The sequence below is a fragment of the Podarcis bocagei genome, assembly GCF_964188305.1.
Source record: "Podarcis bocagei genome assembly, chromosome: 5".
Taxonomy (NCBI): Eukaryota; Metazoa; Chordata; class Lepidosauria; order Squamata; family Lacertidae; genus Podarcis; species Podarcis bocagei.
Genome location: NC_138129.1, coordinates 72,460,024 through 72,485,966, shown reverse-complemented (window position 1 = coordinate 72,485,966; position 25,943 = coordinate 72,460,024). Strand labels below are relative to the sequence as shown.

The window sequence follows — 25,943 nt, the reverse complement described above, 5'->3', positions numbered from 1 at the left end:
GAAGGGTATCACTTTAGTCAACTACTTGGGTGAGTAGCCATGTTTACCTAGTGGCAAAACTTGCATGGGCGCTGCTGCTGTTTGCACTTGAGAATGGAGGGCAGTCCAGAATCAAGTGTCACTATTGCATGGGTCCCCAAATACTGCGCACCAGAGAAGCGTGGCACCTGGGAAGGGCATCCTCTGATGACCTCAAAGTCCTGGCAAGGTGCAAAGGAGCAGAGTGCCTTTTGGGCATAGGTGATTGCACCTGTCTGGTTCATAACTTTTCCACATGGCTGCAAAGCTTGCTGCATTAGGGGCAGCAAGGCACACCTGCCATCCATGCAAATTTCGAGAGGCTAAGACAGGACTGAAGGTACCTCCTCCCTTCTGTCGCATGAAGTAATTCCCATGCCCTAGCCGTGGGGCTTAACTTTTGAGCTGTGGGGGCTGGTAGGGTGGAATCCTAGAATCTTAAAGAGTTGGAAAGGGACCCTGAGGGTCATCTAGTCCAACCCCCTGCGATGCAGGCATCTGGGCTAAAGCGTCCATGACAGATGCCCCATCCAGGCAGGAAGCCCTACAGGAGGTGGCGCCAGAACCACGGGCACGCATTCGAATTTTGCCCCCATCCTCACCAAGGCCCGTTTCACAAGTGAAACACCAACGCCGAGGAAGTGCCATCCCTGGACCAGTTGGAGGTAAGAAGGTGAGGGCAGGCCCAGGTCTCGGTGGGGCACTGCCCCCTTTGCCCTGGGGGGGGGGGGGCTAGTCTTGACTGAGTCTGCACGCATGTGAAGTGCGGGGAGGGGAGAAGAAGAAGAAAATGTAGAGGAGGAGCAGGAGTTTTTCACTCGTGGCTGTGAGGGACTGGGAGAGGAGGAGGAGGAGGAGGAGGAGGAGGAAAGAGGCGGGAGCAGGCAGGGAAGCGAAGCAGCAGCGACTGGGCTTTCCCGTTACCGCTGCTGCCCTTGCGCCTTGCTCCACATTCGCTCGGGAGCAGCGCCGCGAGAAGTTCCCTCCGCTTGCGAATGAAACCATAACAAACCACCGAGGGCCCAATGGGAAGGACCCGAGAGCGGCAGGTTGCGAAAGAAACCGCGCGGCGACGTTCCCAGCGCCGGCCCAGAAGGCAGCCTTGACCGACGGAGGGCGCCTCGGCTCGCCCAAGGCTTCCCCGCCCTCGCGCCGCCTTCGGTGGGGGAAGGAGGCAGCCCACGCCCACGCCGGCGGCTCTGGGGGCCGCAGCCGCCAAAAACGTCGACCGTGCACCGTCCGGCTTGACGGGAAGGAGCCGGCGCCGGAGAGCGAACGGGCGGCGTGGCGGGTGCCAGCCGGGCATGCGGGCAGGCTGCAACTGAGGCGCGCGCGCGCAGGCTGCTGTGGTGAGTGAGGGGCTTGCGCCCTGCCGTGAGGGGAGGCGAGCAGGGAGTGGGGTAGGGAGGGAAGGGTTACTGACACGCCTGTGGCTCCCCTCTCAGCGCCTTTTCCACTTGTGGAAGCTGGGTCCCAGTGGGAAGCTAGGAACTGCCCGGGGATTCGGACTCGAGCGCCGCCGCCGCCGCCTTCTTCAAGCGCCTCTGGCTTCGCGCGGAGACCAAACTGTTGCTTCGCCCAGCAGCGTCCGCCGCGGTGCTGAGGCGCGCGCGGAGGAGGAGGAGGGTGGACAACGTGCAAAGCAAGGAAAAAGAGTTTTCTCCGGGCCAGTGGGGAGCGACAGGACAGCGGGGATCGGGAACGCGGGACGCCTCTCTCCTCTCCAGTTTGAGTCACGGAAGGAGCAGCTTCCCTTCTTCTCCTAGCGATGCTAGCACAGTTGCAAAGCTAAGCAGGGTCCGGTGCGGCTCCAAGTTGGATGGGAGACCGTGCCTGAGATTCCTGCATGACTTAATGACCCTTATGGACCCCCTGCAACTCTGCAATTCTATGATTTGCTTGCATGCACTCTCCCTCTGAGCATGAGTGTAGCCAGGATTTATGTTAGGGTGGGGGCCAGGACACCCATCAGTCGCCCTCCTCTGTCTAGCAGATCCGGAAGGAAATGTCTCAACAGCAGTTGTTTCAAATTACTTTCTTTGGAACCCAAGGTAGCTCAGAAAAATCTGTCAAAATCTTTCTACAATTTCTAAGTATTTTTATTTATTTACTTGATTTTTGTGGTGGTGGTGGTGGGGCAGCCACCCCCTGCCTCTGCCCATGCTTCTGGGTGGTGCTGTTTGGGGGATTGGGCCCCATCACCCTGCCCGGACAGAGCATGAAAGTGTGAGTGAACAGACAGAAATGGTGGCTGCTCCTCCATTGGAGTTCCTGGTGGAGTTCCGGGGTCACCTTTCGCTCCCTCTAGGGTGACCCAGCTAGAACCAGGCTTCCTTTCAGCACTGCCCAAAGAGAGAAGGCTTTTTTTCCAGCAGGTAGAGCGAAGATGGGAGCCTGTGAGCCCTTCCAGACTGGCAGCTCCCATCTTTCCTAACCATGGGCCGTGCTGGCTGAGGCTGATGGGAGAAGTTGGATCTAAAGGGCCACAGGTTTCTTCACCTTTGAGGCAGAGCCTTCCAGCAGTGCCGGATTTAGGGCAGTGCAGGCTGTCGTCGTCCCCCCCCTCACAGGGCGCCGAGCCAAGGGGGCGCAAAATAATAACGAAACCTATTTGTCATATTGGGTGTGTGTGCCAAAATTTGTCCTTGCTCAGGTTGCCGTATTGCCCAAATCCGCCCCTGCGTTCAGAGGGAGAGGGCAGGTGTGCAATTAGAGATGGGAGCAGCCGTGACCTGCCCTTGTCTTGTTAGCAAAGCTGGCAGGATTGCCAACAAGGGAAGAATGAACTTCTCATCACCACCAAGAAGAAGTGTGTTTAATTTAATGTATGGACTTCAGAGTAAGTGTATCATTGCAGCAGGCAATTGCCCATGTTCATACGCTCAGGTCTCTGGGCTACTAAATGCCTGTTTGTTGTTGTGACTGACTCTGATGCAGCCAAGCTAGGGCAGATGTTTGGGGTTTTTTTGGTAATCCTCATCCACAATCCATTGAGCGCCACCATTTCGATTTTCCTCTGCAACATGTTTGGTTCTGATGAAGCCATTCTGGCATAAGCTCTTACCTTTGCTTTATTCATCCAACCGCCTTGGGGCCAATGTAAAAGTGTTTTCTCCCCTTTTTCTCTCCCTCTCCCCCTCTCTGTTTGCAGTTCCGCATCCATCATTTGACTGCAATGCTAATCTGGCTAGAATACACACACACACACTACTTCTTCTTCTTCTTCTTCTTCTTCTTCTTCTTCTTCTTCTTCTTCTTCTTCTTCAAAATCCAGACAGTGGGTCCTTCCAGACGGTTGCTAATTTGAGGGTGGTATTCAACCACATACTGGCAAATTCAGTTTGTGCAATTAAAGTGAACATGGTGCTCTTGCACAACAGAACTACAGTGATACCTCGGTTTACACACGCTTCAGGTTACATACTCCACTAACCAGAAATAGTACCTCAGGTTAAGAACTTTGCTTCAGGATGAGAACAGAAATTGTGCTCCAACGGGGCAGCGGCAGCGGGAGGCCCCATTAGCTAAAGTGGTGCTTCAGGTTAAGAACAGTTTCAGGTTAAGAATGGACCTCCGGAACGAATCAAGTACTTAACCCGAGGTACCACTGTACTTGCAAATGCTCAATAAACAGCTGATGTTGTATAACCTCCCTGCAAACTCTGTGCAAACCAATCAGAACAAATGCTGAATAGACAGGTTGTCTTAAGTTAGGGCTGCAGCGCTGCCTTTGTTTTTGTGCTGAGTGCCTTGTCCCAGTCGCCTTTTCAATCGCTTTGTGATCCCTAGCCAGCTCACTTCATGGGCAGGCAGTAGCACTGGAAAAGGCTGAATCCTTGGCTACTGGAGAGTGGAAAGAATTGCAATAAGGCTCCAACCCTGAGAGATAATATTACTAACAGGAATGGAACTGCCTTCTTTTGGGATATATGTTTATAAGAGCGCCTGGAAAGCCAGATATATTTAAACCAGGATCCAGTAATAATCCTGGGTGACTTGTAAGGCTGAAACCTAATCATTCATTTGGGTGATTGCAGACTGGGACTTAGCAGGGGCTTTTCTTGCATTGTCAGGCCTCAGATAAGATGCAAAGGGTTGGCTTCTTCCCTTATCTTGGACCTTCCTTGTGACAATCAGAGGGTGGCTTTTTAAGGAACGGTGTCCCTAAGGATGAGACTCTTTTTGTCAGCCATGCAAAGTATTATACACTTAAGCAGCCGTGCTAACCTAACCTCTGTACCTACATTCATTTGGAAGTTGGCTAATGGTACATAACATAATATAATAATTGTGACTACAACAACAATAATAACGCCAATGAATTCGCGGCAATCCTTTCCATTTACTGTTGAGCGGGAAGGCTAGCAAATAGACGTAATTGATTATAAGCCAGAGTTTGAAGTCACTGAGCCTTGTGGGCAAATGCCTATTGCAAGGCAAATTGTTGGCTAATCGAGGCATGAAATAGAGTGGCACCAAGTGGAGATTAAATGCTCTAAGGTTCGCCACTGCTGAGGCCGATAACAGTGATGAATTCACTGTGTTATCAAATATAGCCAGGAGCTAAAGTCTCTCTCTGTGTGTGTGTTTTGCTACTTGCATTGTGTCTACCCTCTAAACTGCTCTGGATTTGAGAACTGTTCTGAGATTTTCCAAATTAAGGGTGGTGAGTAAATGACCTAAAAATTATACTAAATAAAGTACATGCTTGTCTGAGAAATTTTTAGTAAAATTTCTGTAACACAATGTAACACAATACTTGCAGCTTGCGGTGGCTTTCCATTGTAAGTGTGTTACTGGGGATGGCTGGATATTACTTCTTTACAGCATTAATTGCCTCTTCACTAAGGGTGGATCTACACGGGGGGGGGGGGAAACGCTATAAATAAGTCAGAAATTAAATTTTTATAATGAAGGGGAAAAAACACTATGGGAAATCGCAAAGAATGTTTTTTGCTCCCCAGCGCCATCCTGTGTTGCATGCTTATAATGCATTCAAAACGCTGTTTTCTGACTAATGTAGCTGAGTCCTAAGTCTAAGGACCAAGCTAGATGTGATGGCAGTGGAACCGTTCGTTTAAACAGGGCTCTTTTTAAACAAAAAGGGGACAGAACTTGGCAGCATAATTAGCTGGCCTCAGGGATTGTGGACTTCATTCCTTGCCTGCAGCTCACTTGCCTACAGTCTGTGTCTCAAGGTGTTCCTTTTCCTCATTCCAGCTGCGAATAAAGTGCTTGGAGAGAGAGCGCAGTGAGGAGGCAGCCATTGGTTTGGGTCAGGATTCAGCATTCCTCACGCACATCATCCTTTTGCTGCTGAGCATATTCTTCCTGCCTTTTTTTTCTACATCAGGATTTGCACAGTTTTCACAGAGCTGCAAGGGACCACAAGGACCATCAAGTCCAACCCCCTGCAATGAAAGGAATCTTTTGCCCAACATGGGGCTCAATCTCACAACCTTGAGATTAAGAGTCTCATGCTCTACTGACTGAGGTACCTGTAGCTGATGGGCCAAATGCCGCCCCAAGTTCCCTCTGGCCAGATCTCAGATCTCATCATAGCCCACATTCAAGCTGGAATACGCCCCGTACTATGGCAATGATGCACGTTTGCATGTTTGCCGTGGTGCAAGATTGGCAGGCAGGTGGAAGCGTCAAGCTTTTGTGTGGCTTGATTGCAACCTCCTTTGCAAAGGTGAGAGTCAACCCCATTGTTCCACCCACTTTTGCTTCTGATCCCACCCACTTCGCCTCTGGCCCTGCCAGCCTTTTGCTTCTGACGCTCAGAAGGTTATTTGTGAGAAAAAATGTGGTGCTTCAGCTGAAGAAGGGTCCCCACCCCTCTCCTGCTTCAAGAGGGCTTAAGAGAACAAGTCAACAGTGTAAACTTTTCCACTTTAAATTACATGCCCTTCATTCTTCCAGTGTAGGAAGAATAAGATTTTGCATACAGCAATCTGAACAAGAGTACTTCCGATACTGTTAATTTGTGTCAGAACAGTTGATGTTACAGGTAGGTAGCCGTGTTGGTCTGCTGTAGTCGAAACAAAATAAAAAATTCCTTCCAGTAGCACCTTAGAGACGAACAGTTGATGTTATCTTTATTCTTATTTATACTTACTGGGGCAGCAGAAGATTAGTCACACGTGTAAAAAATAGTTTCAACTGGAAGAAACATTCTCTGCCATGAGAAAAGACTCAGACTTGGTCACATGCATGGCGTATATTTAAAGCACATGGCTTCCCCCAGAGAATTATGGGAACTCTTGTTTACCCACCCAGAGAGAACTACAATTCCAAGCACCCTTGGCAAACCGCAGTTCCCAGGATACCATGTGTGGTGTGGATATGCCCAACCAACTCAAATGAAGTTTTTCTGTTATCAGCTCCATTGATATTGGACTTTTAATGTGTCTCACCTGTGATTTGAATTAAGATATTGTCTGAAAGCCAAAGCAACAACAACCTAGGAACATTCTGAATTAAAATTCTACACCATGTGTCACATTCTCCAATGAAATATTCTGGACATTATTCCCAACTCATTCCAGCTACTTAATTATGCAATGTGTGAAATAGAGGAAAACATGCTTGATATAGTGCTTATGGCTTGATGGCTATTGATAGCAACATGGGTATTTTTATCTTTCCTCTCTTTATATAAGTTTTGGATGTGCACTGGAAAGCGAAACGAAAATATACCCTGTACCAGGCTGCAAATCCTAGATTTGTCTAGGTTGGACTCTTATTTTACTTTCAGTCCACTGTAATCAAGACATTTCAGGGACTTTGAAGGCGCCTGCTCGTGGCTTTACGAGATCAAAAATCACTTTGGCTCTTTTCCTGCTTTCAGAATGCAAACAACGTTTGCAGGCATGGTTGGTGCAACTTTTGCAGTGGCCCAAACATGCATGCACAAACTCCTGTAATGAGGGCAGTGTAGATATAGGAATACCGGAGGGGCTGTGCCCCCGCCCACTCTGCTCATCAACTCCCCACCAACCCCTCCAGAAGACACTTTTATTTGCTGAATTATCTGCCCAATCATCCCCACAAGGCTGGTGTGGTCACACTGGGTGCCACACTGCAGGGGCGCCAAACAGTGCTGCAGAATGGAGTGCAGGAGGTATGGCTGGGATTTGAACCTGTGACAATCTGCATGCAAAGCAAGATGCGCTACCATTGAACTATGGCTCCCCCAGGTGTACAACCCAGTTTCTGAGCATGGAATGTCCCCTCTGGATCTTGGCAAGTGTGCTTTTGCTGCCACAGGTCAATGAAACTGCTTTTCTGAAATCCTTTATGCTTTTTTTGGGTGGTGGTGGTGGTGGTGGGGAGCTTCATTTGCATTGTGTTCCCAGTATGAAGAGTAGCAATATCTTTGCAACTGATTTGGTATTGAATTGTCTAGACTAGAAGACAAGAGGCTGAGATATGGTGACTCTGCACAGCTGTGTATTGTTTTGTTGGCCGACATGTTGAAGTATCCAGTCATCCCGATCAAGGCTCAATCCAGTAATCTCTGCTGACTCCCAATCCTGCTCTCAGTATATACTGCCCGGGTGAAGAGCAAAGCTTAAGGGGGAAAGGATATGATGGTGACGAAAGGAGTTGGAACATACATATTTAGTAAATAGTATGGAGACCGGCTTTATAATGTCTTAAATGCTGAGATTATTTCCTCATTACAGGCTGAGATGCCAACTCTTTCTTTAGTCCTCAACTCCGGGAGTCTTTAAATGAAAGCTTTGTCATGACGTTTTTAGGTTAGATGCCATGTATAGACTTCCTAAACCGTAATTTCAGAAGATCTTAAATTATGAAAGTCTCCAGAGTCTAAATTTGTGGTAACTAGAGATGTACTGGGTGTCTGCCCTTAACAGGTTTTAGCATGGCTGCAGTAGCTTTGAACTAGGGGAGTATGGTACAAAAATGGCCCACAATGTCTAACATTAGCATTGCATAATATTGTATTTCCGTGTGTGGCTCGCCTCTGTTGACTTTTAATTATTTACTCACGCCTGGGAAGTAATAAAGTGATGATAAGACACACTTGTGGACTGCTTTTCAGTTGGATTATTCAAAGGTATCTTCTGTACAATATATTTAAATAGTTGCAGTATTCAATAGACATTGTTACGATTGGCCAACACACCAATCAAACTAACTTGTCAGATGTTATGTGATCATGGTCAAATATTATCCAGTCTTTCAAACAGCTGATGATGCTTGAACAATTGAGGTTTTGCCTACTTGGCAGAATTGCCTTTGAAAACCAGCTTTAAAAAAATGCTATTGCTTTCCATTATTTCTATTTATAAATTTATTTTTCCTATTATTATTATTACTCTTGGCACACTTTCATAGGTAGTTATATTGCACAAAGTATTTACCCCCAACTCTATCTTTTTATAAATTATAGAATCATAGAATTGTAGAGTTGGAAGGGACCCTGAGGGTCATCTAGTCCAATCCCCTGCAATGCAGGAATCTCAGCTAAAGCATCCATGACAGATGGCCATCCATTCTCTGCTTAAAAACCTCCAGGGAAGGAGGGTCCACAACCTCCCAAGGGAGACTGTTCCACTGTTGAACAGCTCTTCCTGTCAGAACGTTTCCCCACATGTTTAGTCACGATTCCCAGGTAAGATCCTCCCCCTAGTGTGTGGGCAGGGTGGTCCCTCCCCCTACCTGGCCTGATCACCTTGGCAACACCTCCCCAGGCGGGATTGGGCAACTGGCTGAGGTAGGTGGAGACCTCCAGGTACCCCACCTGGGGAAGGTGAAGCCAAGCCTGTGTTAATGGTGCTGCATAGGGTCCAGGGGGCTGCACGCGACCACGCAAAGGGCGCCCCCATTTAATGTGGGGAGTGGTCATTCTTGTAACTTGAAGCTGTTGGTTCAAGTCCAGCCCTCCAGAGCAGGAGAAAGCAAGCTTGTTCCTTCTTCTATGTGACAGCCCTTGAGATAGTCGTATGTATGTATGTATGTATGTATGTATGTATGTATGTATGGAATCCAGAAATGTTTTGTGTCTTCATTTTTACCAGAAATCTTGCATATTCCAGCGCAGGAAAGATATACTTATCTTTTTTTCTTCTTCTTCTTAAAGAATAAGCCTGCATGTTCTAGTGTTGAAAAAAAGAAAGAAAGAAAAAGAAAACCATTAATTTTGTGAACCAGCACTCCATCAGAGAGATCCGGTTGCAAACCCTTTCCCTACAAATCATTTTGCGTTTTGCATTGTTACACTAAGTGAAAAGTTAATGATTCATTGCTGTGTGTATAAGATGACCACATTATTTGTGCTTGAGGGCTTCCCACAGCCATCTGATTGACCACTGTGAAAACAAGATGCTGTGCAAGAGCACAGGCCTTTGGCCTGATCCAGCAAGCACTTCTTGATGTGAAAGGAACATTATCAAACCCCAATCAAAACGTTTGTCTTCATATTTCACATTTATGTTGCTGTTTTCTTGGCATTCTTGGTAGCTCCTCTAGTTCCACGCAGCTGCTTCTTCCGAGTTACCTATTGACTTAAAAGGTGTGACCGCACCCAGTGGCAGAGGAACCCTTTCCGGCACCCAGGGTGGGATGCTGAGGGATGGGGCAAACCACCCGGCGGCGCATGTGCGACATCTGTATGGACTGCGCATGCGCGGCAGCCCGTACGGATGCTACGCGAACGGCGCCCATACTAACTGTGCATGCGCCCTCGGCTGCTCTACAGCTGGGGGGGGAGCAGCTGGCCATCTTGTCAACCCCCCCAGAGTGGTGCCCAGGGCGGACCACCCCTCCGCCCCCCTTCGTACGCCCCTGATCGCACCCATGAGCTTGGCCATGTTGCTGAGAATGCAAGGACCCTAATCCTCATAGCTGCTTCCCATCTCCCAGTTTTGCATCTTGGGAAGGCTCCTTATCAAGTCAGGGGGTGCAATTCAACATTGCACTTGTTCCATCTGTGCAAGCAGTTCGGCTTGCCAGACAGAATGACACACACACACATCCCACCCCGCATGCCGTTTTAGGGGTTCTGCCACCCCCCACCCCCGTTTGCAGAGGATGTGGGTGGCATGAAGCACTACTGTGCAAGATGAGCACCTTTCTAGAGATGATGCCATTATCCATTGTGCACTTCAGGACTTGAAACGCATGTGGGGTGGTGAGACCCACACCTTCAGCTGAAATCCTGGTCGGTGGCTCTGTGAGAATACAGCAGAAGCAAAGCAGAAAGTTGAGTACACAGTGTCTGTAAAGAACAGGCAGCATGTTCTTTTTCCTGTGAATAACAATGCAGGCAAGGTGTTTCTGCCATGGGAAAGTCCTGGTGAGGCATTATCTACAGAATTACCCAGAGTCCTGAAAACTAGACGGGACAGGGACTGCTTATACCCTCCTCTGCAAATAACATAAGTTCCACCTGACCTTAAAGGCTGTGCACTCAAACACACCTCTGGAAAAAGTAACATGTCCACCAATATCAGACCCTCCAAGTGTCCCTCTTTTCCAGGGGCAGGCCTGGATTTACAGCAGCCATCCCGGTTTCTGATTTGATCCCGGAATGTCCCACTTTTCTTTAGGACATCCCTATTTCATTGGAGAAATGTTGGAGGGTATGAAGTTATGCGACCCCCCCCCCTGAGCCAAGGAGATAAGTAACTGTATAACCTTTAGAAGACATCTGAAGGCAGCCTTGTATAGGGAAGTTTGTTTTAATGTTTTATGCTTTATTATGTTTTTATATAAATTAAGGGGTGGCAGAGATTTTTCATGGAATCCCACAATGAAACAAATGAGCCCGTCCTTTTCCAACCTTGCGATTCTTCCTTGGGTAAGTAGGAGCATGTGGAGATGAGCTCCAATGGATCACAGTCATGGAGGTCCAGTGCTCTTCTTCAACAAGGAAGGGTCTGGCTCAGAGGAGCCCCAAAGGTCACCAGCTAGTCTTTGATTCAGTTGTTTTGAGGCCCAGAAAAAGGGCCAAAATGTTTGGGTGGACTGACCCAGGGAAGCTTAACAGCACACATGTGATTCTTGACATGGTTGTTGGAGGCCTCCTTCCTCTGTTCATTTACCTTGGGCAAGGCTTTATAGGTTGCTCAATCAAGCAAAGCATCCTCTCTGTTTATAGGGCTTCGTATCCCAAGGAGACTCCTGCCCTCTCTGCCTGGCCCTCAAGACTCTCCCCAGACCACACCACTTCTCCTGAGGCTATGTCCCTCAGCAGTCTTGCTTCACAGCCTCCTTGAGTGTTTTTTTTTTGTTTTGTTTTTTTTTTTTTTGCCTGACTGGAATGTACCCTTGAACTCTGATGATATCTTTTGCTTGCCTAGATGAAGGATGGGAGGTCTGTGTAGAAACCAGCATATGATACAAAGGTAAATTGTAAATTTGTTGCCTCTGGCTCTGTACAAAAGCTTGTCCAGAAACAAAAAAATGCAGTCCTCTGGCTGACACAGGTTCCCTCACCATTGGCTTCTGTATTCCTTCCTCTTCCTTTAAGTCTTCAAACTCTGAAGTTACCTCACAGGGAACCTGATTCTTCATGCGCTTGCCAACACACTGTTGACAGGAACAAGAAGAGGACAGGATCAGACTGGTAGGGAATGAGCAACACTAGTGCTATTTGAGTAGCTATAGCAACTAGGGAGGAAAATTGTGAGTTCTATGGTTCGCAAGTGATAGAGGGATAAGGAGAGGCCTTAGTTGCATAAATTGTGGCAGGTCTGCTGCTCTTCCCAAAAGTAATGGCCTACCTGACTCAAAGGTGATGGCTTCAAGCTTAGCAAAGCATTTCCTTCTTGCACCTTTCACCACTGTGTACCAGAAGGGATTTCAGCAGGTTTACCTGGCGTTATATACTACACCTGCTGAAATGCACTTCCTATACTTGGGGTGGACAGAAGGTAGGGTGGTAGATCTTTGGATGATTTGAAGTTGACCATCAAGGATGCTAAACCCCCAGTATTTAACAATGACAACAACAAAATGCCCCCGTCCCTCCACATTACAGTGCTGAAATGAAGGAAGCGGAAGCAAAGGTTACCAGGATTGGATTGTTGTGTGGAAGAGCTGCAAGGTCCATTCAGTTCTGGGATTTAGAACTATTTCCTGGTCGCAAAGTTCTTTAATTCTAAGTGGACATCTTTTGTACCTGGCTCCAGTTAGATCTTGGGGTTCAGCTGGGGGCGGTGAAATGAAGTTGGTTCTTACAAACTGAAGGCTGCTCTCACCTCTGTTCCACAAAGCTGTTAGAAGTGCGAGAGCTCTGTTAATTTTTTTCAACCGACCACCCATGCGCTCTGCAGTATAAACTGGGAGGAATGGAGAACCTGGGTGTCTGTGTCACAATTAGCACACAGTGCGCACATTTTAAGTTAGAAACGGCGAGCGATGCCTGCTTAGCTGACTCTTGTGTGCCTAAATAAAGCTAGCAACCTAGGAGAGTGAAAATTATTACCTAGCATACAAATTATAGAGAATATATGCAAATATACATAACAAACACGACTTCTAGTGAAACAGAACTTGCTTTTAAGGTTGTGGCAGAATTGCCACTCCTAATCTCTTAAACATTTGATTGATTGATTGATTGATTGATTGATTGATTGATTGCCCTGAAGGGTTTCCAAATGTTTCCCCTGAGGCTTGGGAGTTCTTAAAGAACGGGGCAGGACTCCTTAGTAAAACTGGGAAAGGCTCAGGTGCCTCTTGCTCATCACATCAAATATATGTGCCTGATATTGTGACCAATACGGTGGGATAGAAATGTAATAAATTTAGTAAATTCCATGTGATTAAATCCATGGACGGGACATTTGGGACATTTAATTACATAAATAAGCCGTTTGTAAAGGCATTTATATATTTAATTTATGCTCTGGGGGTTTTTTTTTGGGTTTTTTTTATATATTAACGGGCACTCAGAATGTCTTGCTATAAAATGACAAAGAGTATCTGATTCGTTTGGAAGAGTTTTGAATGTGCTTGGATCTGGAATCTGACACGTGGCTTGCTTGTGGCGTGTAGGAACTCTTAAAATGGGGCATTTTCATATAAGGACTCTACCTAAAAACATCAAGGTTCTGAAACCGGAGTAAAAGGCATAAATGTGCACATAAATGGATTTAGCTTGCCTGCTTCACGTAACCTGTGTAGTTGCAAAATTTGACTTTCGAAGGTGAGAAATATTTGTTTCGGACAGCTTCCTTATCCATGGCAATTCCAAGATGGCACCACTCCTATCATCCATTTTTTTAAACCTTCCTTTCTTTTTCTCTCCCCCTAGGATGCCATACTCTAATCCAGGATGAATGAATGCCACTATGATAAACGCATGGACTTCTTCTATAACAGGAGTAATACAGCCACAGCAGATGAGTGGACGGGGACAACTCTCGTCATTGTGTTATGTTTCGGGGCCTTCTTCTGCCTCTTCATTTTCCTCTCCAATTCACTGGTCATAGCCGCTGTGGTCAAAAACAAGAAGTTCCACTTCCCTTTCTACTACCTGCTAGCCAACCTAGCAGCTGCGGACTTCTTTGCAGGCATCGCTTATGTATTCTTGATGTTCAACACTGGCCCAGTCTCCAAAACGTTAACTGTTAACAGGTGGTTTTTGCGACAGGGACTTCTGGACACTAGCCTGACGGCTTCTCTGGCCAACTTGCTAGTCATTGCCGTTGAGCGCCACCTGTCTGTTGTTCGGATGAGGGTCCACAGCAACCTCACAAAGAAGAGGGTCACCTTTTTCATTTTGTTGATCTGGGCCATAGCTATTTTCATGGGCGCGGTGCCCACCTTGGGCTGGAACTGCCTGTGTGACATCTCAACCTGCTCTTCGCTGGCTCCTATTTATAGCAGGAGTTACTTGATATTTTGGACCGTCTCCAACCTGGGGGTTTTCTTCATCATGGTGGTGGTGTACATAAGAATCTACATGTACGTCCAGAGGAAAACGAATGTTTTATCTCCGCACACGAGTGGATCCATCAGCCGCAGGAGGACTCCAATGAAACTTATGAAGACAGTCATGGCGGTCTTAGGTAAGAGGATGTGGAGGGCAGATGTGCTTGTGTTGTATAATCATCATTCAATTTGAGAAGGATAGTAGATCTTGGTTGAGCCACCTGTGGTTACATTTCCAGTGATTAGGGCCCACTTTGTCCTTATCGTAGGATGGGGGTTCTGGGATGTTGGGATGGAAACTCACCATGTGTCTTCAGCTGCAAGAGGGTGTTATTACTCCATGCCCCATCCTTTCTCTTGGATCTATGTTCGTGGTGCCATGGGAGGCCTACACAGCCACTGACCTGATTATTGGCCTTGGGCTGCTTATGAATCATTAGGCTGCTTATGAATAATAACCAGCTTTAGTTTACAAAGTGGGTAAACAGAGCCATTTAAACTGCAGATGGAGGATGTATCTATCTGCAAGCTTCTTGCATTCCCAGCATGCTGAAAAATTATAAATGTGAGGTATGGTAACAACACCCTCCCTTCTTCAAATGCAATATCTTAGGAGGTGGCTTGTGCATTTCTCCTCCTTTAGGGTTTCTGACATTCATGCTGATAGCTTGACTTCCCACCCAACCCTACTATTCTGCTCTAGGGTTTGTGGTAGTCATGCACAGGGATGGACAGATCTGTCAATTTTGGCTCTCTCGGTTCCTCATTTTTCCAGTTTTAAATTCGGTTCTCCACATTTCTGCAGCCAAAAATAAAATCACCAGGAAAATTCACTAGCATTTTAGTGTGAATTCATAAACACATTTTTACATGCAGTTTTGACTACTTCTTTGCAATCATTTTCTCCTAATACAATGCATAATTTGCGTGTGTTTTTCTTTTATTAATATTGTATGTTCATTTTATGCACACTTTCCTCTAATATATGCATTTTAGTCAGCATTTGTTTAGTGAACTGCATCACAAAATTTGTAGAAGTTGCGTTTTGGTTCTCATATTGTTTCATAAAGTGCGAATTTGATAGCTTTAAATACAAGCTGAATTGAATTTTAATCCCATCCCTAGGTCATGCACAGGTGGTGGATACACTGATGGAAAACCTAAGAACTAGGAATAGCAGCAATATGTCTGATTGCATTAATTGGCACCAACAGCTTTGCAACAAAGAGCAAAAGATCCCAAGAGGAAGCCCAAAGTCTCACAAACCATATGAAGCTTGTTAGTATACTTGGTAGTAGTACAAGAAAAAAAATTAGGTTGGAATCAGGCTTTAACCTAAATATATGGTCATCTGAGATGAGTTGGAATTGCCTCCAGGCACATCAACTCTTGTAAACTTGGGGGGGTGGGTGGGTGGGTAGGGAAAGAGAAGCTAGTTCACTCTTTCTGTCAGGCTAATAATAATAGTAATAATAGTAATAATAATAAATTTCTTACACACCCTTCACTCTAACGTCCTGGCCATAAATGATGTGGCTGGGCTGATGCCCTGGTTTTCAAAAAATAAATAAACCAACCAATCTGTGGGCTTGTTAACTTTTGTTCACTGCGTCCCAAAATATTGAGATGGGTTCAATCTACTCCATAGATTGGCCCTTTAACCCTTTTTTGTGGTTATCCTTTCAGCTACAGCTTTAGGAAGGCTATAGGATGGGTATGATTTGAGTAAAATGGGGATGGGAGTTGGGTGCGTGTGGAACTTGGGGGTTTCATTAAGTGCCTTTTACCGGGTGGCGCTGTGGGTAAAAGCCTCAGCGCCTAGGGCTTGCCGATCGAAAGGTCGGCGGTTCGAATCCCCGCGGCGGGGTGCGCTCCCGCTGCTCGGTCCCAGCGCCTGCCAACCTAGCAGTTCGAAAGCACCCCCGGGTGCAAGTAGATAAATAGGGACCGCTTACCAGTGGGAAGGTAAACGGCGTTCCGTGTGCTGCGCTGGCTCGCCAGATGCAGCTTTGTCACGCTGGCCACGTGACCCGGAAGTGTCTCCGGACAGCGCTGGCCCCCGGCCAATAGAGTGAGATGGGCGCACAAACCCCAGAGTCTGTCAAGACTGGCCCGTTCGGGCAGGGGTACCTTTACCTTTACCTTTACCGCAATTCAACCACAGTATTAAGAGGAAGGTTTGGTCCCTTCCAACTTGAAATGCAGTCCTTTTATAAGTAAGGCCAGTCTAGAATCTCTCTGGTGGTTTATAGGCACTGTGATAGATCTTAACTTCCCCTGTTTATAAAGCGTATCACCTTCTACCCATTCCCTCTCCCCAGAGCTCATTCTCCTCACAATCATTATATTGCTCTGTCCCTAGTGCCCAGGTTCTGAAAACCTGCTGAGATAGAGCCTCTATTCTAATTACTGGCAGGTGAATCCTGTCCCATGATTGGAAGACTCCAAATACAGCTTCCTTCCCTGATGTAGTACCTTCTTGTTTATCTTGGGCTACAACTTCCTGTTGTCCTTGGCCATGCTAGCTAAGGGGCTGATGGGAGCTGAAAGCCAGAACATCCGGAGGGCACCAGGTTGAAGGTTGGGGAAGGCTGTTATACAAAACACCTTTATATCCAAACCAAATCTAGTATTGAATTTTCATTCTCACATGCTTGGGCATCTACAGTGTGCAGTGCAAATATTATAACAGTCAAGGAATGCTAAGTGAGATGAGGTGACCCTGAGCATCTTGCCATGGCTGTTATTCATGTTGCAATTGCCTGTCAGGCACCGAATAGCTTCTTTCATAACCATGCCATGTCCTTTTCATAGGAGGTAACAAAAGAAAGCATTGCTGTGCCTTGGGGGAGACCGCTACTGACCCTATTGTAACATTGCAAGATATCTGTAACATGGAGGACGGCCTCTCTTTTCATAGTCCGAATGCTTCGCCCATTTATCTATTGAATGCCAGACCCAAGGACTCCGCTGCTTAGGTCTGGCATCAGAATTTCTCAAGGAGGCCTTGTTTTCTCGTAGCGCAACACAAAGTATGTGTGGGAAAGGCGGAGGGGGACGGGGACCCAGCTATTAGATCTAAACAAATACATTGTGGTTGACATAGTGAATTCAAAGTAGGGATTGTCTTCTGCAATACAGCTGTCCCATTGAGAGGCACATTTGTTTTTCCACTGGGTCAATTCAGCTGACTTTAGTAGTTACAAAACGATAGCTTTGGGTAGAGCAGTCCCCCCCCCCCAACTTGGGGCTCCAGCTGCTTTTGGACTACAATTCCCATCGTCCTTGGCCACCGGTTCTGCTAGCTAGGGATGATGGGAGTTGTAGTCCAAAAACAGCTGGAGATCTAAGTTTGGGAAGCACTGGGGTAGATGGACATAGCAAGCTGCCTTATACTGAGTCAAGCCATTGGCCCATCTAGTTCAGTACTGTGTACTCTGGCTGGCAGCAGCTCTCCATGGTTTCAGATGGGGTTCTTCCCAGCCCTACCTGGAGATGCCTTGGATTGAAACTGGGACCTGTTGTATGCAAAGCACACTTACCATTTTACCACTGAGCTATGTCCCTACCCCATATAGTCTTATATTATTGACTATTACCATTGGTAGGAGGCAACACAATCTGTTTGCTTAAAGCAAAACCATGATGTGCATTCTGGGAGGTTAGAAATCCTCCCACGCCTCTCTCTTTTCTTCCCTGGGTGGTTTACATTTCCTCTCCTTCTTTTCCCTGCCTGTTTGGACATGCTGGGAGACAGGTTACAGGACACCAGAACCAACACAATCCCAGCAAAAGCTTTGCTCTCTTATTTGTCAAATCTTACGCATCTATAGCATCAAGATGTGTTTTGAGCCATGGTTTGTTCAGGCTTCTTAGCCCCATAATTTTTCTTCAGGAATGCCGAAGTCACAGTAAAAAGCAACATCACCTTTCTCTTACTGCTGAGTAATCCACAAGAAATGGCCACACTTCTGATATCAGAGAAAGACTTTCTAAAGTTAGAGGGTGTGGAATTTCTTTTCAGTGACTTTTAACTATACTACTACAAGGAGCAGGTTACAAATGGAAGAAGGGCTTTATGGTTTGGTTGTGTGTATATACCTAGATAATTGTATTTCGGGGGCTTTGTGGTTTGTTTGTTCATGTGTGTGCGTGTGTGTGTGCGCATGTGCACAGATGCATTGCGCCTCCCATCTCCTGATGGCTGGAACATGTCCACTGTGAGGGGCATCTCTTCAACCCCCTCAGTGCAGTACTTCCTCTTCCTGTATGAGGGAACGTCATCCATTCACTTATAAGGGAGAGGACAAAGAAGTACAGTGGCACCTCGGTCTGCGAACTTAATTTGTTCTGGAAGTCCGTTCTTAACCCAAAACATGCTTAAACCGAGGCGCGCTTTCCCTACAGAGGCTGGTGCCCTTCCACCGTTTGGCTTCCAAGGCAACGTTTGCTAGCCGGAACACCTACTTCCGGTTTTGCGGAGTTCGTTGCCCAAATAGTTCGTTAACAGGGCTGTTCATAGACTGAGGTACCACTGTACACCTAGTGGGGAGTGGGGTACTATCTTGGGTCAATATCAAACTTGCCATTGGTGATTCCGGTTCCGAGAGTTCCGGCCAGCTTTTGCTGTATCTTGGCGGTGACCTAGATTGTGCCCTTTTGACTTTGTCAGTGGAGAATCCTTGCTTAGAGCTAACTTTTCTCTGCATAGCCTGAGGCCTTCTGATGCCATTTCAGATTGTGGTGCCAATCAGGGACTGCCAACGTGTTGCCCTCCAGATCCTATTAAGACTGCTACCCCTGTGCTACAGTAAGGCATAACCTTTAAAAATTAGTTTTTAAATACAGAGAAGATGCAACCCTAAATACCTACCGTAAGCTTTTGAACTCTATATATCTACGACCCACCCACAAAACTATTGCACTTTTTACCAGCAGCATGGCAGGCTGAAATTTAAGAAGCGAATACTGTTTTCCTGGCCTGAATACACAGTGATAACGAGAACTTCGGTTGCTGAATTTCTGCAGTCATTACAGGGGCAAAGAGTCTTGCCAGGGAAAGGGGGCTTCAACCCTAATTCTGAAAACTTGTAGTGGCAATTGGTTTTTATTACTTAGTTTTTAAAGATACCTGAGCAGGAAAGCAAGTAGAACGAATACCCAATAAGCCTTCCTCAAATAAGTACTGCTAACAAGAATTGCAATTGCCTCTGGATGAAAGGTTCCCAGTGCACATATTTGCACTGATTCAAGTATGTTTTGCTGCCTTTCAGTGGGAAAGCAGAGCCCGCTGGTGCAAACCGCTTGTAAAATAATGCACTGCCGTGACTTTACCCAGCTCATACCGAAATGGATGGCAACGCTCTCCATAAATTTTGGCAGGGCCAGATAAGGGCTTAGTTTCGCAGTAAGCTATAGCCTATTAATTTGCTCAGGAGAGCAGCATTTTCACTCCAGTCAGACGTCATGCCAGTTGCTTTTCAGATGTTTCTGATTCCTTCTCCTATTATGTTGGGAGATTAGAATCTAGCTAGGTTTCTTTAAATGACAGTTTCCACTCTCTGGAAACTACGTATTTTAGTCACAATGCCTTCAATTTATTTTGAGTGCCTTCCTTTTTATCTGAAACGGTTTTCTGGTTGTCAGCTGTTGAAGATGTTTAGACTTGTAGCCTGTGTGAGAATTCATTTCATATTTCCATTTCCTAGAAAACAGACCAGAAATAGTTCTGCATTATTGCCATTCTGCCTGCTTCTTTCTGTTCCAATGTGATGCCAACATCTAGATTACAAGAACCCTTTCTAGGCTGCCTTTTTCAGCATCCTGTTTTCCAGAGCTAACCTGATCCATAAATAAGGGCTAGCTGACCCTCTTATTCTACTGCTCTCCAGGAGCTGGCATTCAGAGCCATGGTGCCTCTCATCTTGTTTTACAGCCACCAATAGTTGTATCCTCCTCCCCTACAAAAAACTTTCCAATTTGATAGTCCTCATTCACTACATCTTGTGGTGGTGAGTTCCTTGGCTTAGCTGTGCTCAGTGGGAAGAGGCACTTTCTCTGTCCTGGCCCACATCTACACTTTTCAGCTTTATTGGTTGACCCCGTGTCCCAGAATTACGAGAAAAAAGAAGAAAAACTCTTATCCGCTCATTGTCTTATTATTATGATTGACTAGCAAATATTTCCACCGAGTCAATTTTATCATGCGCTCTCATATCTTTGGATAATGATAGCTGTCTTCTTGGGAGGCTTACCCAATTGAGTGGTAGAGAAATTTAGATAACGTTAGACAGAAATTACTTGCTGTGGTTGCCAGTTCCATTGACCTACGTGTGCAATGTCTGTGTTACTCTGACCCTTGGACAGATAGGGGAGAGCCCTATCATCGACCCTTTTGTTCTTCATCTTGCTCCTTTCCCCTCGTGATTCCCCACTCCCACTTGAGTTTCCCTTAAGAACACAGCATGGATCCCAACCCACAATTCCATAGTCCCCAGCTTTTTCTTTGTCCTGGACGTGATCAGATCCAGATTTAGCAGAAAGTGATCCAGATAACCGCTTGTCTATTCAAATATCCACTCAACAGATGCTTCATTGCGTTTGATGGTTGTGTTGTTCCCTGCTTTTCCCTGTGAAATGAAGCCTAAAGTAGTTAATAAGTACAATCAATCAATTGCACAAGTAATCTATGAATAGAGGCACAGTGGTCCAATGTGCACATAATGCCAAACCATGGTTTAGTTCAGAAGCCTTTGCAAACCTAGGTGATACTTTGGGCTCAAGCACTCCCTTCTCATGTTACCCCTGCAGTCAGGAGGCAGAAATAAACCAGTATTCAGTTGCACTTTAAGCAGTCCAGGTGATCAGGAATTCACTGTGCTTTCAGTTTCATTCCTTGCCATGTGAACTACGAAACGTGGTTTAAAAGGCACACTCATCAATTTTAAAAGAAGCCAACTTCCAACAATGGGTTGATACGTGGCTGGCTTGTTTAACAAGTAGGTGTTTTACGTGGCGGCTGGATCATGATATAGAGGTTTATAAAATAAAATATTTTCTTCCTTTCTTATAATAGTAGAACTCAGGATCACCTAATCAGTTGCCTATAGGTTTGCAGGCAAGAAAATAAAGTGTGCTGTTGTCTCATGAAATTCACTACTCTTCCATACTCTTCTAGACTCTCAAAAGTTTGTGAGCATGCTCAGACCTCGTTCCATGGTGGAAAGGTCTATTTAGCCAGTGCAGCTACAGTCGTATCTTGGTTTTCAAACAGCTTAGTTCTCGAACGTTTTGGCTCCCTAATGCTGCAAACCTGGAAGTGAGTGTTCCGGTTTGCGAACTATTTTTGGAAGCTGAACGTATGACGGGGCTTCTGTGGCTTCCGATTGGCTACAGGAGCTTCCGAACATTTTGGAAGTCAAACGGACCTCCAGAACGGATTCCACTTGACTTCCAAGGTATGATTGTAAATGGAAATGTCACCTACGGTAGGAATTCACATCTAAGGATGAATAGGAGGTCATGTTGAGTGAGCTTTCAGCGGTCTCCTGTTGGCTGCTCTTAAAAACACAGGACAGGACTGGATGAATATTTCGTCTGATCCAGCAACACAGTGTTGTTGTTTTTTTCATGTTCTAGATGCTTCACTGCATGTAGCTTGCGCAGAAGCATCCCAGTGAAAAATGCAAAGCAGCCTTTTGAAAGGAAAGGAGGTGACATTCCAGGCAAGTCCACACATGACCTTGGTTTTTGCTAAGCTGAAGAGTGATCGGCAGTCTGTCCTAACATGCTTATATTTGAGCAGAAATGATGCTTGCAGAAACCAAAAAGCAAATAAAAAGGTCTCTCTCTCCGTATAAATTCGTATCGCTTACGTCTATATAGCTTACACTGACATTTTTTGTATTGTGCAAATGAACTGAGTAGCTGTTTCAAAAGTGATCGAGATGTACTTGGCCTTGGACTTGTCCTGTACGTGGAATGCAGGGAGGGACAGGGCAGAGCCACACTATACAGTTAAAGTACATTTAAAGCACCTCAACACCCCCAAATCCTGTAGTTTTCACCTTATAGAGCTACAGTTCCCGTGTCAAACTTACAGTTCCCAGGATTCTTTGAGGAACGGCATGTGCTTTGAATTTATGGCATTGATCTGCCCACAGTTAGGTCTCACCACCATACGCATTTTTTACAATGCCTGCAACAATGATAGGGGAATTGAAATAAAGCTGCCCATTTCAAGGTGACTGCAGGACTGGGATTTGAACTCTTGTCCCCGTTCAGATTAGGTTTCCATTGCCCTACATTTGCATGGTTTGTGGGCAGGGAAACAGAGCGCTGGCATAACTTGCTGGAATATTTCTTTGCCGGCTTTAGGGGAGAAGGGAAAAGGCTTCCTAAAATGTAAGCTTTTGACTTTGATTTTTTTAAACAACAACACATAAATGGGCAGCACTTCCTCTGTGCATCCTCTGCAGCCTGCCTTTTGTGCAGAGCTGTAATTTTCCTATTTTTGTAAAATAGGCAGCAATTGTGGCTTGAGCTAAGCGCATGCTGGTTTGTGCGTTAGCTCTGGCCTCTCTCCCTCCCTCCTTCTCTTTCTCTTTTTGCACTAAGAAGCATGGAATGACAAACCGGCAATGCCGGCACCAGAGATGAAAGAGTGATACAATTAGCCTGTTCCATAAATATTAATTGAGTTTGTCTGTTTTACTGTGTGGTTTTAGTCTTCCTGATTTGTTGGTTGCTCTGGGAACCCAGCAGGGTTGATGAACGAAATACAAATTTATGAAATAAAAGAAATGCAGTGCTCGTGTGTGTTGGTTCATAGATTCTGACCAGCGTCACCAACCTGCATGCTTGGCTGGTCTGCACATTGTTCCGGGAGGTGTTTTGAGACAGGAGATAAATATTGCAAACGGGTTGTTGCACTATCACAAATGGGCAACGAACCACAGTTTTTCTCAACTTATTGCAAGAAAGAAATTCGACTCGGTTTGCATTTGAAGGTGAACTTCCCCAATTTGCACTTTTTGAAACAATGCTCAAATCGAAACACAGCCATCCTTCAAAATCCATAATTTCTCTGAATTTTGCAACGTGGTTTTCCATGCATATACCAGGGTTGCTGAGGTCGGGGAGAGGAATGAACCAGTGTTTGTCTTGAGCAGCAGCTGCCTCCTCCAGTGACGGCTGCGAAGGAAGCATCCCATGGCCTCTCCATGGCCACTGCTGCCAGCTTCCTCCCTTGGGCAGCTTGAAGCAACTGCTGGAGAGCAGGCAATGAGGAGAAGAGGCTGCCATCGCCAGCAAGGCCCAGTCCCACTTAATGTGCTGGCTCTGAGGGGCAGGCAGAGGGTAGGGCTGCCCTGGGCGGGAAGAAAGGGGGAGTAGAGCAGAGTCTCTTTTCTTCTTTTAATGCTTTGTATGTCCATGTTTAATCTTGCTCCTTTCTAAAATTTATGTACAGTGGTACCTCGGGTGAAATATGCTTCAGGTTACAGACGCTTCAGGTTACAGACTCCGCTAACCCAGAAATAGTACCTCAGGTTAAGAACTTTGCTTCAGGATGAGAACAGAAATCATGCTCTAGCGGCACGGCGGCAGCGGGAGGCCCCATTAGCTAAAGTGGTGCCTCAGGTTAAGAACAGTTTCAGGTTAAGAACGGACCTCCGGAACGAATTAAGTACTTAACCCGAGGTACCACTATATTGGTACATGTTTTTCGTTTTGTAAATCTACCAAAGAATGAAATAAAATCTGGATTAAGTGGTTTTCTCAAGATAGTGGGGGGTGGGTGTTCTGTGTCCCATTGGTGATGTAAATGCTCTGTGGCAGGGGGAGGTCTGTGTGGCAAAAAATGGGTGGTTGAAGGGGGTCAGTTGAGGGGCGAGTGAGAAATGTTCCTGTTTCCATCTGAGGAAGATTGGAGGCTATGTAGTCCTCTTTGTCTTGTCCTAAGCCCAAATGCTTAATGCAGCAAAATGCAAACAAATGAACAAATCCAAACAAATTGAAACAAACAAACAAACAAACAAACAAACACATCCATTCTTTCTCTCTCTGATAGGTGCCTTTGTTGTGTGCTGGACTCCCGGCCTCGTCGTCCTTCTTCTCGACGGCTTGAACTGCACTCGTTGTGAGGTACAGAATGTGAAGCGGTGGTTCCTCCTCCTGGCCCTTCTGAACTCTGTCATGAACCCCATCATTTACTCGTACAAAGACGACGAGATGTCGAGCACGATGAGGCGCATGATCATCTGCTCTTTTGAGGAGAGGCCGGAGCGCCGGTCTTCGCGGATCCCCTCCACGGTGCTCAACAGGAGTATGGACACCTCTAGTCAATACTTAGAAAATGGCATCACCCAAGGGACAATCAGTGGCAAAGGAAACACCTGAGCCACACTCTCTCGTTCTTCCTCCTTAAGAAGTGGACTGTAGCTTGTGCAGCGGATGCAAGCGGACTGAGCACTGAACCAGCTGGGTTCATAATCCCGAAACAGCAGAAGTGTATACTCTGTGTGCCAGGAAACCCAAACCCTAGTGTGGCCTGACATCATTGTAAATAATTATTGGATGAGAGGGGGAATATGCTGGAAGGGATGGAGAAGAATAGAAGGAGCGGACTTATTCTGCAGTGTGTGTTTTTAAAGTTGGAAAACTGTACAACCGGCATTGTGGAGTCCTCATTCTTCAGAGGCCGAGTTACCGCTGTGTGTGGCATATACCACTACAGACTGCTGAGATGAGGCTGGTTCTCACATCTAAATGCTTAGCTATCTATATCTATTATCTATCTATCATCTCCACATAGAGAACTACGATATCAGGCAGAAGAATTGTAAACTAGCTTTCTGAGTCATGTTTTATTTCTCTCCGTGGAAATATTTTTGTTTTATTTTATTTTACTTGTTGTATGGAGGGCTATTCAATACTGTGAGATCCAGACCAAAGTTGCAGCCTGTCCCTGCGCATGTTTACATTGGAGTATGTGCCATTTTGCTCAGTGGGGGTTTGCTTCCAAATGATATTCATTGCTTCGGATTGCAGCCCTAAAGCCCTTTTGAACTCAGTGGGACTTGCTCCCGAGTAACCATATATTGGACTGGGCTCTTCAGTCTCCTGTGTGGTATGGTGTTTGTGCTCCTCCAGTAAACATTTCTATAAATATTTTTCATGGCGTAACAGGGTTGCAAAACCAAAACAGCTCTTATTTGGCTCCCCTGCCCCATCCCAGTAAATGTAATGATTTCTGAGCATCCTGATTTTCCTTCCAAGCTGTGATTATGGGGTGGGGGAGTTCAGGAGATTTCTGCAATAAACTAATTGCACGCAAAGGCAGCCAGTCCCCCAATAACATATTATTCCGTGCGTATGCAACATTTGTGACTTGTTCGTAGGGACAGAACTGTTTGCTCTTAAAGAAACAAGCCAAATAACCACTGTCTGCTTCAGTTGAAGGTGGGACAATGAGGATTGATGGCGGTATTTTTAAGCCTCTGATCTTACCTTTCAGCTGTCACAAGTTCAGGCCTGAGTTGCTAGCACAAAAGATGTTGGAAGTTTGGTTATTAAATTTGAGTTTCTGAAAAGTCCCGGCTTAAAAAAAAAAAAAAAAGGATTTAGACTGTTGTGTGGTGAACGTTAGACCTGTATAACAGAGACATAAGCAAGACTATATGTGCACTTTGTGATTTATGGATTGAATCCTTTCAAGTTAGTGAGGGAAAAACTTCTTGCAAAGGCATGGGATCATACTTTTTGTTATTTCAAAGTATTTTTTTTATGTGCATAGATTAATTTTCACACTGTACTTTTTAAGTGGTTTTATCTCCTGTGGACTGTGTGTGAGATCAGTGGTATACTTCAGGCGATGGTACAGAATTGTAAATAAATGCAATGCTTTATATCTGAGTTTGGGTACCTCATTTTTTGGGGGACCATCTTCAGACACTGGGATTTTTCTAGAAGCAATGCAGACAACTTTCCCTCTAAATGCTGCCAGAAAACAGGACCAG

The 25,943-nt window shown here is 45.9% G+C and overlaps 1 protein-coding gene and 1 long non-coding RNA gene across 3 annotated transcripts in view; one reads left to right on the top strand and one right to left on the bottom strand.

Annotated features, from left to right (window-relative positions):
* Positions 1 to 1,653, bottom strand: part of LOC308586950 — a 28,343-nt gene extending 26,690 nt beyond the window's left edge. Inside the window, exon 1 of the long non-coding RNA XR_014008164.1 lies at positions 1,442 to 1,653. This is a non-coding gene — a long non-coding RNA (uncharacterized lncRNA). The remainder of the gene's footprint in view (positions 1 to 1,441) is intronic.
* Positions 904 to 25,834, top strand: LPAR3 (lysophosphatidic acid receptor 3). 2 transcript variants are annotated; one of them, XM_081194086.1, is made up of 3 exons: positions 904 to 1,367; positions 13,307 to 14,063; positions 23,996 to 25,834. In XM_081194086.1, the coding sequence occupies exons 2-3, from the start codon at positions 13,328 to 13,330 to the stop codon at positions 24,322 to 24,324; spliced, it is 1,065 nt and encodes a 354-aa protein (XP_081050212.1). In that variant the 5' UTR covers positions 904 to 1,367; positions 13,307 to 13,327; the 3' UTR covers positions 24,325 to 25,834. The 2 variants fall into 2 exon arrangements, with proteins under 2 accessions (XP_081050212.1, XP_081050213.1); XM_081194087.1 differs by lacking the exon at positions 904 to 1,367 and adding an exon at positions 11,362 to 11,396.
* The last annotated feature ends 109 nt before the right edge of the window (positions 25,835 to 25,943 follow it).